At 37.2% G+C, this 19,448-nt stretch overlaps 1 protein-coding gene across 1 annotated transcript in view; it reads right to left on the reverse strand.

Moving 5' to 3' along the window:
* Positions 1-19,448, reverse strand: part of LOC125242115 (facilitated trehalose transporter Tret1-like) — a 71,485-nt gene that overhangs the window by 33,319 nt on the left and 18,718 nt on the right. Inside the window, exons 4-10 of the mRNA XM_048150820.1 lie at positions 15,336-15,565; positions 12,136-12,456; positions 9,930-10,056; positions 3,054-3,137; positions 2,427-2,644; positions 1,708-1,890; positions 995-1,081 (exon numbers count right to left, since the gene is read on the reverse strand). Coding sequence (XP_048006777.1) covers positions 995-1,081; positions 1,708-1,890; positions 2,427-2,644; positions 3,054-3,137; positions 9,930-10,056; positions 12,136-12,456; positions 15,336-15,565 — 1,250 coding nt within the window. The remainder of the gene's footprint in view (positions 1-994; positions 1,082-1,707; positions 1,891-2,426; positions 2,645-3,053; positions 3,138-9,929; positions 10,057-12,135; positions 12,457-15,335; positions 15,566-19,448) is intronic.

The following is a 19,448-nucleotide window of genomic DNA, read 5'->3' on the forward strand; positions in this document are numbered from 1 at the left end:
ATCCGATATCGGATCGGATAATGTAAAAACGCACTTACTCTCACCACTCAAACAATTCTAATTATATCGGTAACCTTTTTCTGTTTTCATACTTTTTAAAGACCACGATAAGAAACAGGTTATATACCTATAATATACTGATTGATTTAATTGCCATCTATCGACATTTTAATAATTACCACGACAGAGTTGTGCATTTATACAATTTACTGCCATCTATTGACACGGGGTTATAACTTTTAGCACGGTATGTAACCTAAAAATTTAGGTCAAACCCATGGCCTTAAACTGACATGTTTTAAGTCTCAATCAGAGTCGCCATCTAGGTGAGCGCACCCCAAAGGGTGTGGCGCCCTCTGGTTGAGCGTAGCTTTTAACCGGGGTACGTTTTTTTCTTAGACCTTGTACGTCTAGAAGCTATATAGGTCTTTGGTTTTACTTACTGCATTGGCCATGAGGTAAGGTATAAAACATACTAGTTTGTTACTCCAAAGATTTAAAGAAATAGTGTTATTTTGCGAGTGTCCATAACTGGAACCGGAAAACTGCATACCTCCTATGATGAACAAGGAACAATTTACGAAACCAAAATTTACAAGAACTAATGCTATGTTAAAATAACGTAAACTAATTTTATTTGGTATATATAAAATTGACTCATTGAGTACTTATCATCAGTTGGCCATAAAGTAAAATTTTAAACTTATTTCACTGTCCATAATGGGGGATCCATTACTGGAGAACTGCCGTCCATGACTGGAGAAAAAACACCTCGTTTTCATTTGTTAACTAAGTATGAGGAAACCAATAGCAATATCTATTTTGCAATACGCTTAAAATGTTAAATAAGGATAGGACATTCAAGATTTAACACGCTTAGCGGTAGAATTTTTACATATATCAGTGAAATATCAAAAATAGGCAAAAAAAAATCTTGTCCATGATTGGGTCCGTTACCTTAAGTGCAGTGTAAATAGTAATGATTAAACAGTACCTCCACTAGTGGATTGAAGATCATGAGAGTGATGAAATTGAAGATCCACATGCAACCCATGGTCAATGTGTTGCCGAGGCCGCGGACCTGGAAGAAAAATAAGAATTTAGAAGTCGTAGTAATCCAGTAGGCAGAGCACATGAAACTGCTCAAGTGTCAGCGTCACTCGACTAGGAAATGAAAATGAGACATGGCAGTGACAGTCTGAAATTAAATTACTTATCTCGGGTTAAAGACGTCAACTTTTTTGACCCAGTGAAGCAATTTCAAGAGCAGAGTGTGTCCCAAACAGCAGCAGTATAAGCATTAGAACACTTCAGCAGTAAATAAGAACGGCACGCAGGCTGCGCCGATTGTGATTGTGTAGGTAAGCAGTAAGTCCCTTCAGAAGTGATTATAGAGGCACGCAGACTGAGGAGGTAGATTAAGGAACTAGAGATGAGTAGCGTTGTGACAAAGTTTGTCCCAGACAGCAGCACTGTGAGCATTAGACACTAGACACTAACCTCTGGTAGGAATACTTCAGCAGTCAGTATGAATGGTACGCAGGCTGCGCCGATTGTGTAGATAAAGCAGTATAACTAGACGAGGAATGCTGTCACAGAAGTGATCATAGAGGCACGCAGACTGAGGAAGTAGATGAGTACTAGAGATGAGTAGGGTTCTGACAAAGTTTGTCCCAAACAGCAGCACTATGAGCATTAGAAACTAACCTCCGGCAGGAAAACCTCAGCAGTAAGTATGAAAGGTACACAAGCTGCGCCGATGGTATAGATGAAACAGTATAAGTAGATGAGGAGCGCTGTGACCCAGTGTGGCGCCCAGCCGCACTCCAGCTGTGTTCCCAGCAGTAGTGTGAATATCCCGGAAACTGCTGACGTGCTTGTTAAAAGCATCTGGTAAGACACAGAATAATGCGCAGTCATTATACAAAATCACATTGGAAGTTTGGAAGTCAGTTGATCTAACTTGTGGTGATAGATAGAGAAAGACCTTTGAAAGATTGCCACATCTAATAACGTCAGCGTGCGTAGCCGAATGCACAAACACTAACGAAACGAAACGCTCGTAGATATCTATCTCTATCGCTCTTGCGCATTGGCGCGACAGAGCCAGACTACCTTTCGCGGCGTAGAAATGCCATTCGGCTACGGGGCCAGTCACGACAGCTAGTATTTTCGTCGTGTATTAGTGCGGTAAAATATGTCTTTTATCCGTTGCAAAGTTTGTTTATTAAATCTGTGTTATGTAGCGCTTTAAGTACATTTTTTCGTATTGGAATATTGGAAGTTTTTACTTCCTCAGGTATCAAGCACGAGAAGTTATACAAAAACTTAGCCTCCTTATATTAAACGAAGCCATCGAAATTGTTAGTGTAATAAATCCTAGACAGAAAAAAAGCTATTTTAAATTATTTTGTTTAACTGAATACCTTTCTCCCAAGTTTGTCGACCACAGCAGAACACACGAAGCAAGCGCACACGAAGATGACAGCTAACACGATGGCACACATGTTAGGTGGCATCGAAGGCACCGCCATTCGGAACATCTCCTCTGCATACACCTGGATGACAATGGATCCCATCAGGATGGTCGTTGCCATGACGATGAGCACAGCCATTAGTGCACGCTTGGAGGACTCTGACTTTTCTGATAAATAAATAAATGTATTATAAATGGGAAAGTGTGTGTCTGTTTGTTTGTCGTGATTTTTAAAGTGGAGATAGCTGAAGGGATGGAGAGTGGTATAGGTTACTTTTTGTCTCTTTTCAACCCCCCACTTCCCTAAAATGCGGAGGAAGTTCTTATGGCGCCTTCCGCAATCTTAGAATTTAAAGTGGGCGCCGTGGGCAAAAGCTTTATTTTGAACTGGAAATTCACTCTCGTCTTAGAAGTCAGAAGTAAGGACAATCAAATCAGGTTCAGAGAGCATGAGAAATGAAATCCCAGCTCCCCGTGTGGTGACAGGTTAAACATTTCACCACCCCCTTTCCTCCCATGGGTATCGTAGAAGTCGACTTTAATTACTATGCTATAGGTAATTTATGAAGGTACTTACGCAAGAACTGCCATGCCGATTCCGGTTTTTGCGGAGCTGGTGCTGGAGGCTTGTCTTTTAAGAGTGTGTTGGTTAAATCTGGCTCTGAAATGAAGAAGAAATTATTGAATTAACCCCTGGAATGCCGATGTCAAAAATTTGGTACTGAATTAATAACCTTATTTAATTTGTAAATTACAGTTTAAATTGTCTGTGACAGATCTGGAACAAGGCGTTCGAGGGGTTAAGGAAGAGCATTCAGATATTATATACAAGTTCTGGCTGTTTTAACTATAAACTTAACCTTAACTAGACTCAAACGTATTTACAATATTTTAAGCGGGTTAGCGATATTTCGCGCTTTTTGTCCTTTACTACTTTGGACACGTGGCCAGACGGGAGCCGGAAAACCTTGAGAAACGCATTATGGTTGGCGTCATGGAGGACGAGGAAGTGGCCATCCACCACCCCGCTGGGTGGACAGCGTTAGAAGGCCTGCCTGGGATTAACACAGGCGCCTATTATAAAGACTGCAGAAGACCGTGCGGAATAGAGAGCTTCTCGTGCTCGAGCCGAATGGCATTTCTCCGACGCCAAACGAAAGCGATACGCCGCTGGCTCTGTCGCGCCAATACGCAAGCGCGATAGAGATAGATATCTACTAGCGCTTCGTTTCGTGAGCGTTTCGTGAGCGATTGTGCCATTCGGCTAGCCACCCTGGTGCGAAAAATAACGATCTCATGTGGTCGCGACCCTCAGCCATGAGGAACTGAGGAAGAAGCGTTATTTCGTCTACGGGTAGGCTTGACTGGAGAGAAATTAAACTTTTAATGTTGAGTGGTAGTTCTTTAAGTTCATTAGGCAGTTTGTTAAATATTTTGACACACATAGCGTAACAATTTTTGTTTTTCATAACTGTGTTCATACTTGGGAGCACTAGTCTGTCAGGATATCTAGTATTAAAGTGCGTTATATCTTTTTTCACGATAAACATGACAGGGTGCGATTTAACAAAAACACAAACTTCGTATATATAAATTGAGTGCACTGTTAACAATTTTAGGTTGATAAAAGGATACACACAGGAAGTTCTACGAGGCATATTGCAGACTGCTCTGATACATTGTTTTTGCGCTACGTGGGTATTCTTTACAAACGATGAATTCCTCCAGATTAATATACCATACCTTAGATTTCAGAGCTTTCTCATGTATACCTCTAACTTTAAAGTGGAAACTGATGTGGCTTGTGAACTACCTTTAATTTGTAAGACATATGTATAATGCTGTATGTTTCTCAAATCAATAATAAAAAAAAATTGTTCGCCACGAATCGTCTATAATTGTATATAATTAATTACCCTTTTTTTGACCGAGTGGGAATACATTTACGCACGATGTGTGGGACTCGCCGTTTCTATATTATGGACCCAGCAGACCCATTGCAGAACGATTGGCAAAAATATTGTGAACAAGAATTATTTACGTCTCAAATGTCTCAATTGTCTCAAACATGCCATATTAATATAGATTTTACCGTCTGCGTTACGCAAATATTAGGCTTGCTTTATATTATTACACCATATTTATATAACAAGAGCATTTTGCATTCAGATTTCCATTCGTTTAGCTAAAGTATTTGAAAATATGTAATTTAAATTTTGTTCTTTTGAAAATTGTAAACGAGGTAATTTTAACCTTAAACCAGTTCATCGTAAGTTTTTAGTGAATGCAAGTCACTAATATCACTATCTGCTAAACTAAAATAATCAGGCCCCGTAGCCGAATGGCATTTCTCCGACGCCAAACGAAAGCGATACGCCGCTGGCTCTGTCGCGCCAATACGCAAGCGCGATAGAGATAGATATCTACTAGCGCTTCGTTTCGTGAGCGTTTCGTGAGCGATTGTGCCATTCGGCTAGCCACCCTGGTGCGCCGGGTGCGTACCAACCCCCTCATGTGTTTGATAGCCGAGAGGTTGGACTGCCCATATTTAAGGCATTGTGAGAACTTGCATGTTTCTAGAAGTATGTATTATGTTTAACCACTAATTACGTGCTCCTAGAAACATTGCCCTAGTAGTCTAGTATTAATGTAAATAAAATAAGTACTAAAATAGCTCTTAAGTGCAGACTAACCATAATACTATGAGTCATACTGTTACTCGAAATAAAGAATTTATTATTATATAAGATTACATGAAAATAAACATTTATGTCATACGAATTTATGTGATGTAATTTGCACGAATAATTATGTAGTATAAATAGTATCATCGCTATCAGATGTAAAACGTTGTTCAATGCCCTGAGGCTTATTAATGTCAAACAAATGATTGGCAAGATAACAACCTCGTGCATATTTACTTTATTGTAGACGTATTTAAATAAAGTTTTACCTATTTGATATTCGTGGGCATATTTCATAATATAGCTCTTTCGTTTTGTATAGCTCGGATCGCTATCGCTATACCTTAAAAAAATTTAAAATGTATAACTTTTCTGCCTTATACGCATGTATAAGCATGTTAATTAAGTTAATTGTAGTAAAATAAAATTAAGATTATGTACATTAAACATAAGTATAAATTGGTTTGTAACCCTCAAATTGTATTGAAGAGCGGAGGCTTCTAGCACAAGTAAATATCTTACTTAAAAGAAGTCTTCTGTTTGTTTCTAAGGTAACTGTACCATATTACGGGAACTTAAGACGCTTCCTACTTTGAGTCAGGATTGTAAAAAAAATGCGAAGTTTCTAGTCGTGTTAACTATTTTATTTTAAGGATAAGTCTTCTACGATAGATTTAAGACACTATTTTACATCGTAACTTCTAATTTATAGAAATTACCGTTGTTTTACTAAACCCTTAGTTTGCCCATTATTCCGGGATACAATTTGGGTATGGCTTCAATTCCGGGAGTCGTTGCACGTTATTACGGGATACCTTTAAAGTTCACGTTGTTGAAGCATAATGTAAAAAAACGAATTAAAATATTGTTTATATAAATATATAATGCACATATCGTTTGATAGATGCTTATACAGAGTGTATTTTTTATAATTGGCAATGTTTTGATGGGTTGGGGTGGGATGGGAAATTTGATATTTTACGGTATAACGATTGTATGATATAATGACAGGGTGTTATAAGTTTTACTGTATGTCTGTCTAAGGCATGGCTTTCGAATGGATAAACCGATTTAGGATTAGTTTTTTCGTTTGAAAGCCGCATTAGTCAAGAGTGTTCTTAGCCATGTTTGATGAAAATCGGTTTACAGTGTCGGGGTTTTTTTCAAAATTTAATTTTAATCCAGAAGCTATTGCTGGTTATAAAAATTGCATGGTACTCGTGAAAATTTCAATTTTTTGATACTAATGATCACTGAGCTACACCGTATACATAATATATATGGTGGTGATACGTTATTCAAGATATGTATATATAAATAAATAGTACTCAATAGATAAATAAATAAATATTACAGGCCGTTCTTACACAGATTGACTGTCTGACGAATTTGTACTATTTTATATTTATATATATATGTCTATCCTATTATGTATTATCCTCATGTAAATTTTAGCTTTCTAGTACCAATAATGATTGAGCTAAATCGTAGGCGGACAGACTGACTGACGGACAAATCAATATGCGGTATAAATATTTTTAGGTAACTAAGGAAGTTTAAAAACATACCCGGGTCTCTATACCTTATTTTATGTTTTTATTTTTATTTTAATATACTTTATATAGGCATACCGGAATAAGATACACTCATATAAAGTCGTGTACTTAATTACGGCAGTCAAAACAAAGGCTATATTAAAAGACAAACAAGATTTTTTTTTTCATAGTACATTGGAAGATTATATAACAATTATACTCAAAACATCAAAATAAATAACCTTTGTGCCTTAATTTTACGAAATAACACAAATTTAATATCGATACCACACTCCAATATTTCGCACGTATTACTCAACGAGTATACATTTCGTACTCGATAATGAGATTAAAATCTAAAAAATATATATACCGTAATTATGTCACTATAATCTGTAATATTTACTCAATATATTTACATCAAATATATAAATATACTTCACCACAAATAGTAATAAAACATAAAAACATTACGGACTGTGTTTCCGTTATTCCGTGATACTCCCGCAATTATGTACACCGCGTCAAAGTGGTGTACATAATTCCGGGAGCGGGTATTTTAATTAAAATATGCTTTAAATTAATTTGAAACGATAATATAAATGTCTTTTAATAACTGTAAGACAATTCTGATACAAATTTAATATAAATAAACTTACCCGCATCACAGTAAACTCTTAAGAAGTTCCGCTGCCGCGTTAAGCTCACCGTCAAACACGCCTATAGAAACCACTGCGTGGTTGCGACTGACGCGTTTGGAGGTACCTCGCGGCTTCAAAAGATATGATACATATCCGAAAATCGACTTTTTCGGTTCTATTTGATCTATAGATAATGAAATACTACATTAAATTAAGATTTTACTGATAGTTTTCTTATTTTGCGGCAAAAACCAAAGTATCCCGGAATAATGTACGACATTTTACTATCCCGGAATAGTGTACAGTTACCTTAGTTATGTGTTAAAGTGTAACCAATAAATCATTTTTCATTTTTCATTTTCAATTGTAAACATCTACAAATAGAAAGTATATTTTTAGGGTTCCGTAGTCAACTAGGAACCCTTATAGTTTCGCCATGTCTGTCTGTCCGTCCGTCCGTCCGTCCGTCCGTCCGTCCGTCCGTCCGTCCGCGGATAATCTCAATAACCGTTAGCACTAGAAAGCTGAAATTTGGTACCAATATGTATATCAATCACGCCAACAAAGTGCGAAAACAAAAAGTGGAAAAAAATGTTTTATTAGGGTACCCCCCCTACATGTAAAGTGGGGGCTGATATTTTTTTTCATTCCAACCCCAACGTGTGATATATTGTTGGATAGGTATTTAAAAATGAATAAGGGTTTGCTAAGATTGTTTTTTGATAATATTAATATTTTCGGAAATAATCGCTCCTAAAGGAAAAAAAAGTGCGTCCCCCCCCCCTCTAACTTTTGAACCATATGTTTAAAAAATATGAAAAAAATCACAAAAGTAGAACTTTATAAGGACTTCCTAGGAAAATTATTTTGAACTTGATAGGTTCAGTAGTTTTTGAGAAAAAAACGGAAAACTACGGAACCCTACACTGAGCGTGGCCCGACACGCTCTTGGCCGGTTTTTTTTTAATATATTAATTTTAATTGTAGAAAATGGCCAAAATGAAAGGGGGGCAAACTGTAAATTTCAAGCTACTAGGTCAAGTGGGGTATCGTTGGAAAGAGCTCAAATTGAACGTAAATAAGCTATTTTTTATAATTTTTTTTGTTGTGGAAAAAAATGAATTTTGAAGGAAAATGTAAAAAAAAATATCGTTCCCCCCCCCCTTATTTCCGAAGTTTACCAACGAAAAATTATGAAAATTTTAGTAAACATTGGTTTTATGCTAAATATTACAGGAAAATATAATCGTGTTTGTATACCTACGCTCATCACCATCAGCCGTCGGAGGAATTTACTTTTTAAATTATTTCGTTGATTCTGTTTCAGGGTATCGATTTTTGAATTTCGAACGCACGAATTCGTCGTTCGAAAGTTTGTGGAAAACGACGTACTTAATGCTATTTTTGAAAAAGGACGGCTAGTAATATTAAAACTAGTGATAATGACCACTCGTTTACGATTCTGTTAGTAGAATTTAAATCGCTAGTAGTGGAGATATTATTGAACGAATTTCACGAAATCGAATGACCGAGATTCAAAAATCGGTTCCTGGGCCCTATTTCTCGAAACTTATTAGACTAATAATATTAGTCCATGAACTAATATTCTTTACAAGTTTACTAGTGTACGTTTCTCGAAGCTACTAAAATCTCGAAGCTAGTAAAATATTAGTTATTAGTTACTAGCTAATATTATTAGAACTTTTTGGATTTTTGTTTCATGAATAAAAAAATAAATAAAAACATTTTTAAAATTCACTAATAAAGCTATTAATCTCGGAAGGTTTGTAAAAAATATTAGTCGAAAGTATTAGCGTCACATTGTATGCACTTTATTAAACAAAGTCATAAAATGTGTAATGATTCGTTTGCTTCCCCAGTGCAGAAGATCCAATAATAATTTTTCGTCGACAAAACTTTTTGAACAGAAATACATTTTTATTAAAACGTCAGAAAAGCTTCCAAAAAAAAAATCTCTGGCTTCAAATAACCATCAACTTGGTACCTATACATAGTTAATTTTAAATATGAAATATTAGATTACTCGGATCTGGTAATGTGAAAACGCTCTAATCCAGTTCCGAGATTATTAATATCGATTCATAAGACCTTCTTTTCATTGCAATACGCTTTATACGCTTACAGTTCTTTCTGGGTTCCAGTAGCGTAAATTTACTGTCTTTTGTTTTTTAAGAAATTGCAATACGACCCATGACGATATGGGAATCTTTTGAAGTACTTGCAATTTCAGAGGATGTTGATGATGATGTTTCGATTCCCACCTTGGGTACAGGACATATTGGCCATTGACTTATTCTTTCGTTTATGATTTTTTTTTCAATTTCATCATCCTCTTGGCCTTATTCTAGTCGCTTAGGGTCGGCGCAGCATGTTTTCCTTTTCCATACTTACATCTCTATAACCCGTCATCTCATCATCATTATCATCATTATCATTACATCATTTTTTCAATTTGTAGGTAGGTACTTAAACTTCAAAAAACCTTAGAGATTGTGACGTCCTTCCATTCTAACCTTCATCATCCATCATAAATTACGTGTAATATCCTAATACATAATAAAATAAAATTTACCATTCTCACACTGCAACACTTCGTTTATTCTCGGATCCAGTTGTATTCTTATTTTCGTTATCTCGATCTCCACCTCTTTAGACGTCACTGGGACGCGTCTGTAGAACGCTATCGCTTCGGCTGCTTCCTACAAATAAACTTTATATAAATATCAAGTGCAATAAAGGAACTATATTTAAATAGTGACTTTATAAAGTAAAATTCATAATCCTACGGACTAAATTGACAAATGACTGACAGGTAAAATGATACCAGGAACAGCAAAATTAAAATAGGGAAGGGTATATGTCGATAACAATATATCGACAAGACAAGTTGTAAAGTACATACAACAGACAAGTTTAAATCAAGAATAAGTATATGAGTTTCAAATAAGAGGTACACATTTTGGTTTGTTCTATGTATCTTCGAGGTAGTGGATGAATACCATGCATTTTTACCCACTAGTTTTAAAACATCAAAAGGTTTCCGAGCCTGTAGGTAAAAAATAAAGTACCATGTCCGACGATAATAAATTATCTGTCACGCTATGGCAAGTATATCATAAATATCTATATAATTTTCGAATAATATTATTGCTGCTTCGAAATAAAAAAAATATCTCTAATTAGCGGTCTACAGACCTTTTGATCTGTCGAAATCACAGAAAAAGTTGGTATATTGATTAGCCGATCAAATTGCCAATTTCATTGTCCCGTCTGGGTGCACCTTAAATCTACGATGTAATAATAATTTTAATATCGATAAGAACGACACTGGCCAAACTGTGGCAACATTCCTTCACACTTACTTGTCAATTTGGTCCGTAGGTTTATGGATTTTACTTTAGTACCCATGAGGGTCGCAAGAACGTTCGTGCTGAGAATAGATACAATGAAACTGTTAGAAATAGAAATTTATAAGTTGCAGAAGGTTTTTAAAATTTCCGTAAATTACTAGAAATTTTGCATGAAAAAGTTCTTTATGCACGTTGCTATTCAAAACATTGGGACCCAAATTAAAAATTGCTAGCACCAGAACCTACAATCGCTGTGGCCGAAACCGGCCAGGAGGATATAATTCAAAACATTTTTAAAATTAGGATGTATCGTATAATATTTTCATCAATTGGCGATTGCTTTATGATGTTGAAATTATACACTGGCGTTTATTAGCAACTCATCATTCTCATCAAATTCCATAAAAATTGAACCTAAAGTCAATAAAAGTGCGAAAAACAATGCAGACCTAGTGCGGAAATGGTTTCCTTCGTATTTCTCCGGAATCGTTCGTATTTGTCATGTTAGTTCAATCAATGTCAGTACATCTTGTACTAAGACTGACTGAAATAACATGAGATACACACTGATTTAAACTTTCACGATTATTACACATCATTATTTTTAAAATCGGGACTTAATCGCACATGGAATCCTGTCATTAATAAGTGTAAGCCGAAAATAATATCGACAGTCGTTAAATCAAATATCGTCAGTGTTGTATGTCGACAGAGTAACATCCCTAGTGCGCAAACAGTTCAAGTTGATAATCAAAACCAAGTGCGGGTAGTTCGAAAAACTCGCGCGGCTGTCAGAAGGTGTTGATGTCATTTCAAGCCAGTCTTCTCCGAGACCACGGGGACAACGCCGTCCTTGAAACGTTGGAGGTCAGTTTAATATGTAGTTATACGCGATTAAGTCCCGATTTTAAAAATAATGATAACATGAGATGTTCGTACGTTTCCGTAACAATTTGAAGGCAAATCTTTTCGCACTGCATCTGTACCAAGCACTTTCCATGAGAGCATTCGCAATTGTGGAAACTGCTCTTCCATTCATTGCTAGTCAGCAACAGCAATCAAGAAGTCTCAGTAAAAAAAACCCCCGACCACGACATAGTGACCGATTTTCATGAAACATGGCTAAGAACACTCCCGACTTACTCAGCTTTCAGACAAAAAAAACTCAATCTAAATCGGTTCATCCGTACGGGAGCTACGATGCCACAGACAGACACACACACAGACAGACAGACAAACAGACAGACAGACATACACGTCAAACTTATAACACCCCGTCGTTTTTGCGTCGGTGGTTAATAAAAGACAAATAATAAAAAGCGGAAAAGTTTTTTCGTATTCTAGAAGGCTAAAGATTTATTAAGATAAGTAGATTATTTATTTGGTACTTTACCTTTAAGGTATTAGAATGTTTATTTGGTACTTTACCTTTTCCTTCCCTTGCTGCATCAAAAAAACTGGCGACTCCCTCAAGAACGTCAGCAACACAATGTACAACACTGACAGCGTCAAAAACGTGTAAACAACTTGGTTGTACGTCAAATACCCTCCCAAGATGTACGAGAAGAGTAAACCAAGGAAGAACCCTGTGACCACACTTGAGGTGAGGGCTCCTCGGATGGAGTCCTGGGCTATTTCAGACACGTATACTCCGGAGACTATTTGGCCGGCGGCTCCGAAGCCAGCTACGCACATGGCTGCTAAGATCAGAGGCACGTAGTTGGTGAGAGAGATTATCGTCCAGGAGAGCTGTGAAAAAGAAAAAGTTGACAAAGATCAACTACTTATTCACTAAAAAAGTGTTTTCAGAAATGCTGTAAAACTATTAGGCATAGGCTAAAAGGATCGTGTATTAATAGAGAGACGGCCTAGCCACGACAATGGTCTAAGGCGGCGAGCGGGGCGGCTGGGCTGCGCGGGAAACGCGCGCGGGCGCTAGCCATGCCACGTACTTTTAGAAGCGGCGGCAGGGCCTAGGAGCGGCCAGAACGTTTTCATATTTAAAAACATGTTTTTTACTGTCGAATATGACTCTAACGTGCATAGAATGCTTTAATTAGTCAATTACGTCTTGTACAAGAGAATATGTGTGATGACTAAGTACATGGAATTTATTTTATGGCTAGTTAAATGATACTTAATATAAATAAACACTTAGAAAAAAATTAACAATAAATACGAATAAATACTATACAAAAATATGTTTTAAAACATTATTACATACTACATACGCGAAAGTACAATTCAATTTTCATTAAATAAAGGTTTTGGGTTCAAGACGCTCATAATAAAAACAAAATATTTTGTTTCGCGCGGAATCGCTAGCCCCATCTAGCCGCCTAGGCCGGTCGCGCCGCTGTAATGTCGTGGCGGTGCGGGCGCGGCGCGCTACAGTTGTTTGAGTCGCGCGCCGCCCGCGCGCCGCTCCCGCGGGTAGGCCCGTAAAAACCCGCGCGCGATTTCGAACAGCGGCAAGGTCGTGGCATGCCTCGCGCGCGCTGCGTTTTTGTTTTTGTGACTTACCGCTTGCCGCTGCCGCAAGACGCCTTAGACCATTGTCGTGGCTAGGCCGTTACGGCCTAGCCACGACAATGGTCTAAGGCGTCACAAAACAAAAACGCAGCGCGCGCGAGGCATGCCACGACCTTGCCACTGTTCGAAATCGCGCGCGGGTTTTTACGGGCCTACCCGCGGGAGCGGCGCGCGGGGCGGCGCGCGGGGCGGCGCGCGACTCAAACAACTGTAGCGCGCCGCGCCCGCACCGCCACGACATTACAGCGGCGCGACCCACAGAACTAAATCAAGATAGAAGGAAAAAGTGTATCTACTTCGCGTGCGGAAAAGTTAAATAGCGAGCGACATTGTTCGCCGCGCAAGTCAGTCTGCTCTCGACCGCTGCCCGCGAGTGACATACAGTGAAAAATACAAAATGGGTCGGTATTCGATAATTAACTGTTCAAACACCACCAATAAAAGCAAGAGTGTTAAACAAAGTGTTTCCTATCATCGGTAAGTACCATTTGTCCTAAAATATTTTTTTATAATAAAAAACACGATTTTCCTATTTTTATCATCAAAACATTAGCTGACGTACGGCCGTCAAACTAGTTTTCCATTGCGGCTTTAATTTGACGAGTCCGACTTGGCGTGCGTTTAAAACAAGCGATATAAAAATAGGCTATTCAAACTGTCGAGACAAAGTGAAGGTAGATTTGTTTTTTTGTCCGTCGAACTCACGTCGAACTTAAGAATAGTGGTGCACCACGGAACTAAATCGTCATGTATGCTGCGATTTCCTTATTCGATTTAAATCGATTTTGCGAAGCAGTGGAAATTATAATTATGTTTTTATATTGTTATGAACCTATACATATAAAGTACGAGTGAAAAGTAAATTTAACTTTAAAATAGGTTACAGTTACGGTATTAACGTTGAATTTGTGGTCGGCAGAAAAACAAATACAAACATAATACGCTCTATATTTATTATGAATAAAAATAACTCTAAAAATGTGTTAATGGTTAATTATATTTATATATTACTAAAAGTTGTAACAAATAACATGAGGATAATGAAGTGAGTACATGGTCGATTTTCTTAAAAATATTACGAAATATCAACTAGTATTAATACCTACCTACTAAAATCTTTGTTCCTGGCCTTAGGCAAATTATATACCTACTAGTGAATTGTTTGTCATCACACGAATACAGTTATATACTTACTTCATTTCACAACGAAGATGAACATCCGATATTTTTAACTTCGGTGGGCATCCCGCAAGCAACCTCCACAATCGATCGAATGGGTTACGCGGCGACAACGTTCCCATCACTAAAGTACACTCGTGACGTCATAGGCTCGACACAAAACGTTACACGCTCGGTTTCGCTGTTAATCGCCGAGCATTTTCCTTCTATCTTGATATAGTTCTGTGGCGCGACCGGCCTAGGCGGCTAGATGGGGCTAGCGATTCCGCGCGAAACAAAACATTTTGTTTTTATTATGAGCGTCTTGAACCCGAAACCTTTATTTAATGAAAATTGAATTGTACTTTCGCGTATGTAGTATGTAATAATGTTTTCAAACATATTTTTGTATAGTATTTATTCGTATTTAATCTTCATTTTTTTCTGTGTTTATTTATATTAAGTATCATTTAACTAGCCATAAAATAAATTCCATGTACTTAGTCATCACACATATTCTCTTGTACAAGACGTAATTGACTAATTAAAGCATTCTATGCACTTTAGAGTCATATTCGACAGTAAAAAACATGTTTTTAAATATGAAAACGTTCTTAGGCCCTGCCGCCGCTTCTAAAAGTACGTGGCATGGCTAGCGCCCGCGCGCGTTTTCCGCGCAGCCCAGCCGCCCCGCTCGCCGCCTTAGACCATTGTCGTGGCTAGGCCGTTAGCGTCCTAGTAGCTCAGATGAAAAGCGTTAGCGCTAGCGATACAGTGGTTCATGGTTCAAGACCCAAGACAGCGAATTATTCCATTTATAATTTATCTTGAAGCTTAGTAGCAATCGTTTGCAGTTGTTGGACCTTTGTTTAATCCTATTGTATCTAGTTCAAAATTTGGATTTTTTTTTTAAGGAAATGACTTAGGACGCTACTCACCACAAATGGCAGACCATACAGCATAGCCGTATACTTCCTTCCAAACTTATTCACAGCATACCCACAGAAGGGTGTGGCCGCCAGCCCCCCCACATTAGTCAGGCTGCCCAGCAGTGAGATTTCCAGTGAGGACATGGGGTGTGACAAGACAGTTTCGTTTGAGCGGAAGTTTTCTATCACTCCCGAAGGCCATGCGTAGGTGAAGCCAGTGAGAGAAGTCAGGAAGGCAACTGCAAAAAAATGTTTAATAAAAACAAGTAAGGTACAGCGAGGCAAATCTCGACTGGGGGGCAATTGTAACTGATCCATTTGTTCCATTATTGCACTATGGTGTTAATGTATCCACTGAACACGCCTATCATATATAACCGGTGGACACTCTTTTTAGCCGACTTCAAAAAAGGTGTAACGACATCTATACCATCGTACGTTTTTCTCTAGGGCTTTGGGCGTTTTTTCTTAGACTTTATCCGTCTGTACGGACGTCTATTGTTACATATGTCTTTGGTTAACTTTAAGGGATGATTCTTTAGTTCAAATACAATCAATTTCTCTAAGGGCTACTTGCACCACCGAAAATGGATGGTTAACCATTTTACATGGAATTTGACAGATGACAGCCCACTAACCCTGAGTTAAGTGGTTGGTGCAAGTGGCCCTAAGAAACTAGGCTCTTAACTCTTATATTACGGTTATCGAATTATTAAAAAAGTTAATTTAATTGCTAAAAGCCCGTGTGGTGACGGGTTAAGAATTTCACTACCCCATTTCTTCCCGTGGGTGTCGTAGAAGGCGACTGTGGGATATGGGTTAAAGTGTGGCGTAGGCGAGAGGCTGGCAACCTGTCACTGCAATGTCACAGTTTCGTTTTCTTTCAACCCTTTATTTGCCAAGAGTGGCACTGAAACCTGAGTAGTTTCATGTGCTCTGCCTACCCCTTCATGGGACACAGGCGTGATTGTATGTATGTATGTATGTAATTTAATTGCTGAACACGTGTGTGACATCCCTTACCACTTCCTAATGATATTTGTTTTGACATGTGCCGTCAAACACTTGACAATGACTTTAATGTTATGATTAAGGTCCTAGCTCTCACACTAATGAATCCATTTATTATGTAAGAAAACGAAAAAAAATTTTTTTTCGAATTTAACAAAAAGCGATATACAAGGTGGTTCCCGATGATGAACCTAGCTGTTGTCTAGAAATGGCTCGAAATTCAAATTTTCTTTGAGACGATAAACTTTTATTTTATTACTGCTTTGGGTGAGACGAACTCACGGCATCTGGATTGATACTCCAGCGTTCTGCCAACTGAGCCATCAAGGCTTCAACCAAGCCAACGACCTTTTTTCATCGAATTGGTCAAAGGGACGATTTCAGACGTTTCTGTTCGTCAAAAAGTTAAAATATAGGCCAAGATATGAAATATAATTATAATGCCTTTTGTTCCAAGTGTTGAACACGATGTTTATCAAGTAATTCAACAGACTGTGACATCTTTATAAGAGAGACGTTAGCACTTGCAAAGGTTATCAAGTGCACACAGACCTGTCATTTCGCTAACTGGGTGTTCATCGCTGGTATGTCGAGCCCTAACATCTCAGACAGAATCCAAACTGAGCGTGAAATTAGGAAAAGAAGAATTAAAAAAAATACATAGAAGATGAGATTAGGTAGTTCTTATAAGTACCTACTTTAATAGATTTTATTGATATTAAAAACAAATAACTCTTTGATGATCAGTTTCCTACTACTCAAATCAGCTTCTTTTTAAGAACTGTCAAAACGATTTGCTAATTGTGGAATTACTATGAAATACTGAGGAGTGACGTCCCGGTCAATTCATTTAGGTATCTACTTTATATCTTTCTCTTATAGAAATTATGTTTCAAAATATCTACTGTCCATATTTTTCTTCTAATTATGTGGTGCTTTATTTCGTGCACTGCATAAAATATTTTATTTTATGTATAGGAAACTAGCCTATGCTAGGGTATTTCCTTAAGTCCAACATATATGGAATTTGCTATGTAACTTCCTATTAATGGTCCCAACCCAACGTGGTCATAAGCCTTACAAAGTGGAATCCCACAAAAAACATGTTCATGTAAAATGCTGCCAAGATTAGACTATTCATAAAGTTCACCTTGTAAAAAGTTATCAATGTTTATATTTGTTATTATGTATGTTGTTATGTATATATTTGGTACTATAGGTAATATAGGTACCTCCTTACTGTTATGACTTGTTAAAACATATGCAGATAAGAGTTAGTTGTTAAAGCGGACTCCAGGCACTCCATGAGCCGTGGCAAATGCCGGGATAACGCAAGGAGGATGATGATGATATGCAGATACGAGTTGGCTCATCATAGTAAGTACCCTATTATCTGATAATCATTAAAAGCACGATAACAAGCTTATCTCTGTTATCGGAATATTTCCCGATTTAAATACCTACTTGCTTTTATCCGCAAATGGATCTGCATTTGGCAGTTTGGCAGTAGTATTTGGCAAAAGTGTTACTTTTCGTATAAGCGTAACGACGTGTCGAATTTAACGGAAATAAATAAAAACACGGTGTATATCACAATTTAGTTATTTAAGCAGCGTATGCGTATGTTAATGATAAAGAGGTAACATATTTGTAGACAGATATTTTGGAGGAGCTTTTTAACACGCAATTTTAAAGCTAAAAAAGTCGCCTGAAAAGACACATAATACCGTTTCTGACTTTTGTTATAAATATTCTTGTAGGCGTTTAGATTTGCCAAGATAACCAACTTTGGCTTTTATACTGGCACCTAAAATATTAATGAGATTACTTTGCACTCTTGTGGATAAAATGCGATTTTGCTATCCGTTTTCGAATAATCAAGCGATCCTTTACCTGTTGGTGAGAAGAAAAGGTACCTAATAGTTTTGACAGTTTAAAAAAATACTGATTTGACGAATAGAAAATTAGTACTAGGATAGATCTACGCTAAATCTAGCCACTGAGGTCCCAATGCAGACATTTGGGTTTGTGGCTGATTGTGGAAAAGGCACCGCGATAGTAGAAAATTACCTAGCCTATAGGTAAGTAGGTAAGGTACAGCGGTATTTGTGAAGACCGGTCTGTTTAAGCTTACTGGGGCTGTTATAACTTAGTAACTTTAATTCTAATTTTTATTAAATTAGGACACTTTGTTCGGTTGTCGTTTGTTTCCTTTCTTTTATTATTTATTTATTTATTTAATCTTTACTGCACAACAAAATAAGGTACAAATGGCGGACTTAATGCCTCAAGGCATTCTCTCTACCAGTCAACCAATGGGCTAAACCAGAAAGATTAGTGAATATTTTAAATATATGATTTTGACTCTTGGAGACCATATACATCTCTAAGGAGAAATACATTAAGTATACATTTTATTTTTTTTTAGTTGTGACATTTAGAGTCATTTGCACCTCTAAAGTAATTTTAGACTTTTTTTTTATATATGTATTTTTTATATTTAGTGTAGTTCTTGGTTGTAATTCGACATTTAGAGACCTTCTACATCTCTAATTAATTGTATAGAGTTAACTTTAGTTAGAACTTAAAATTAGTATATAATAGTATCAATTGTAATTTCAATTCAATTTTAAATATTTTCTAAATATGTACATGTGACGTGTAAAAGTGGCCTATTTGCTAAATAAATTATTTTTGATTTTTTTTTGATTTTGATTTCAACTGGGGGGAAAATGTAACTGGTCCATTTTTTCTGTTTTACAATGTTTGCATTATTAAATAGAGTGTCCACCGGTTATATATGGCAGGCGTGTTCAGTGGATACATATCGAACTCAACATCATAGTGTAATAATGGAAAAAATGGATCAGTTACAATTGCCCCCAGTCGAGATTCGCCCCGTTGTACCTTATACTAATAATACTAACTTGATATAGTCGCCAGCAATTGGATGAAAAATGCCTTCCATGACACTTTTTCCCTCGTATTCTCCATTTTGTATTTACAGAGTGGGGCCTGTAACAAAGGCGAATAATTGAACTGTAGTACTATTCTCCTTATACTGATCAACATTTGTTCAGTGACTTTTAAAAATTATGAAGTCTTTAAATT

The sequence above is a fragment of the Leguminivora glycinivorella genome, unplaced genomic scaffold (genome assembly GCF_023078275.1).
Source record: "Leguminivora glycinivorella isolate SPB_JAAS2020 unplaced genomic scaffold, LegGlyc_1.1 Scaffold8, whole genome shotgun sequence".
NCBI lineage: Eukaryota > Metazoa > Arthropoda > Insecta > Lepidoptera > Tortricidae > Leguminivora > Leguminivora glycinivorella.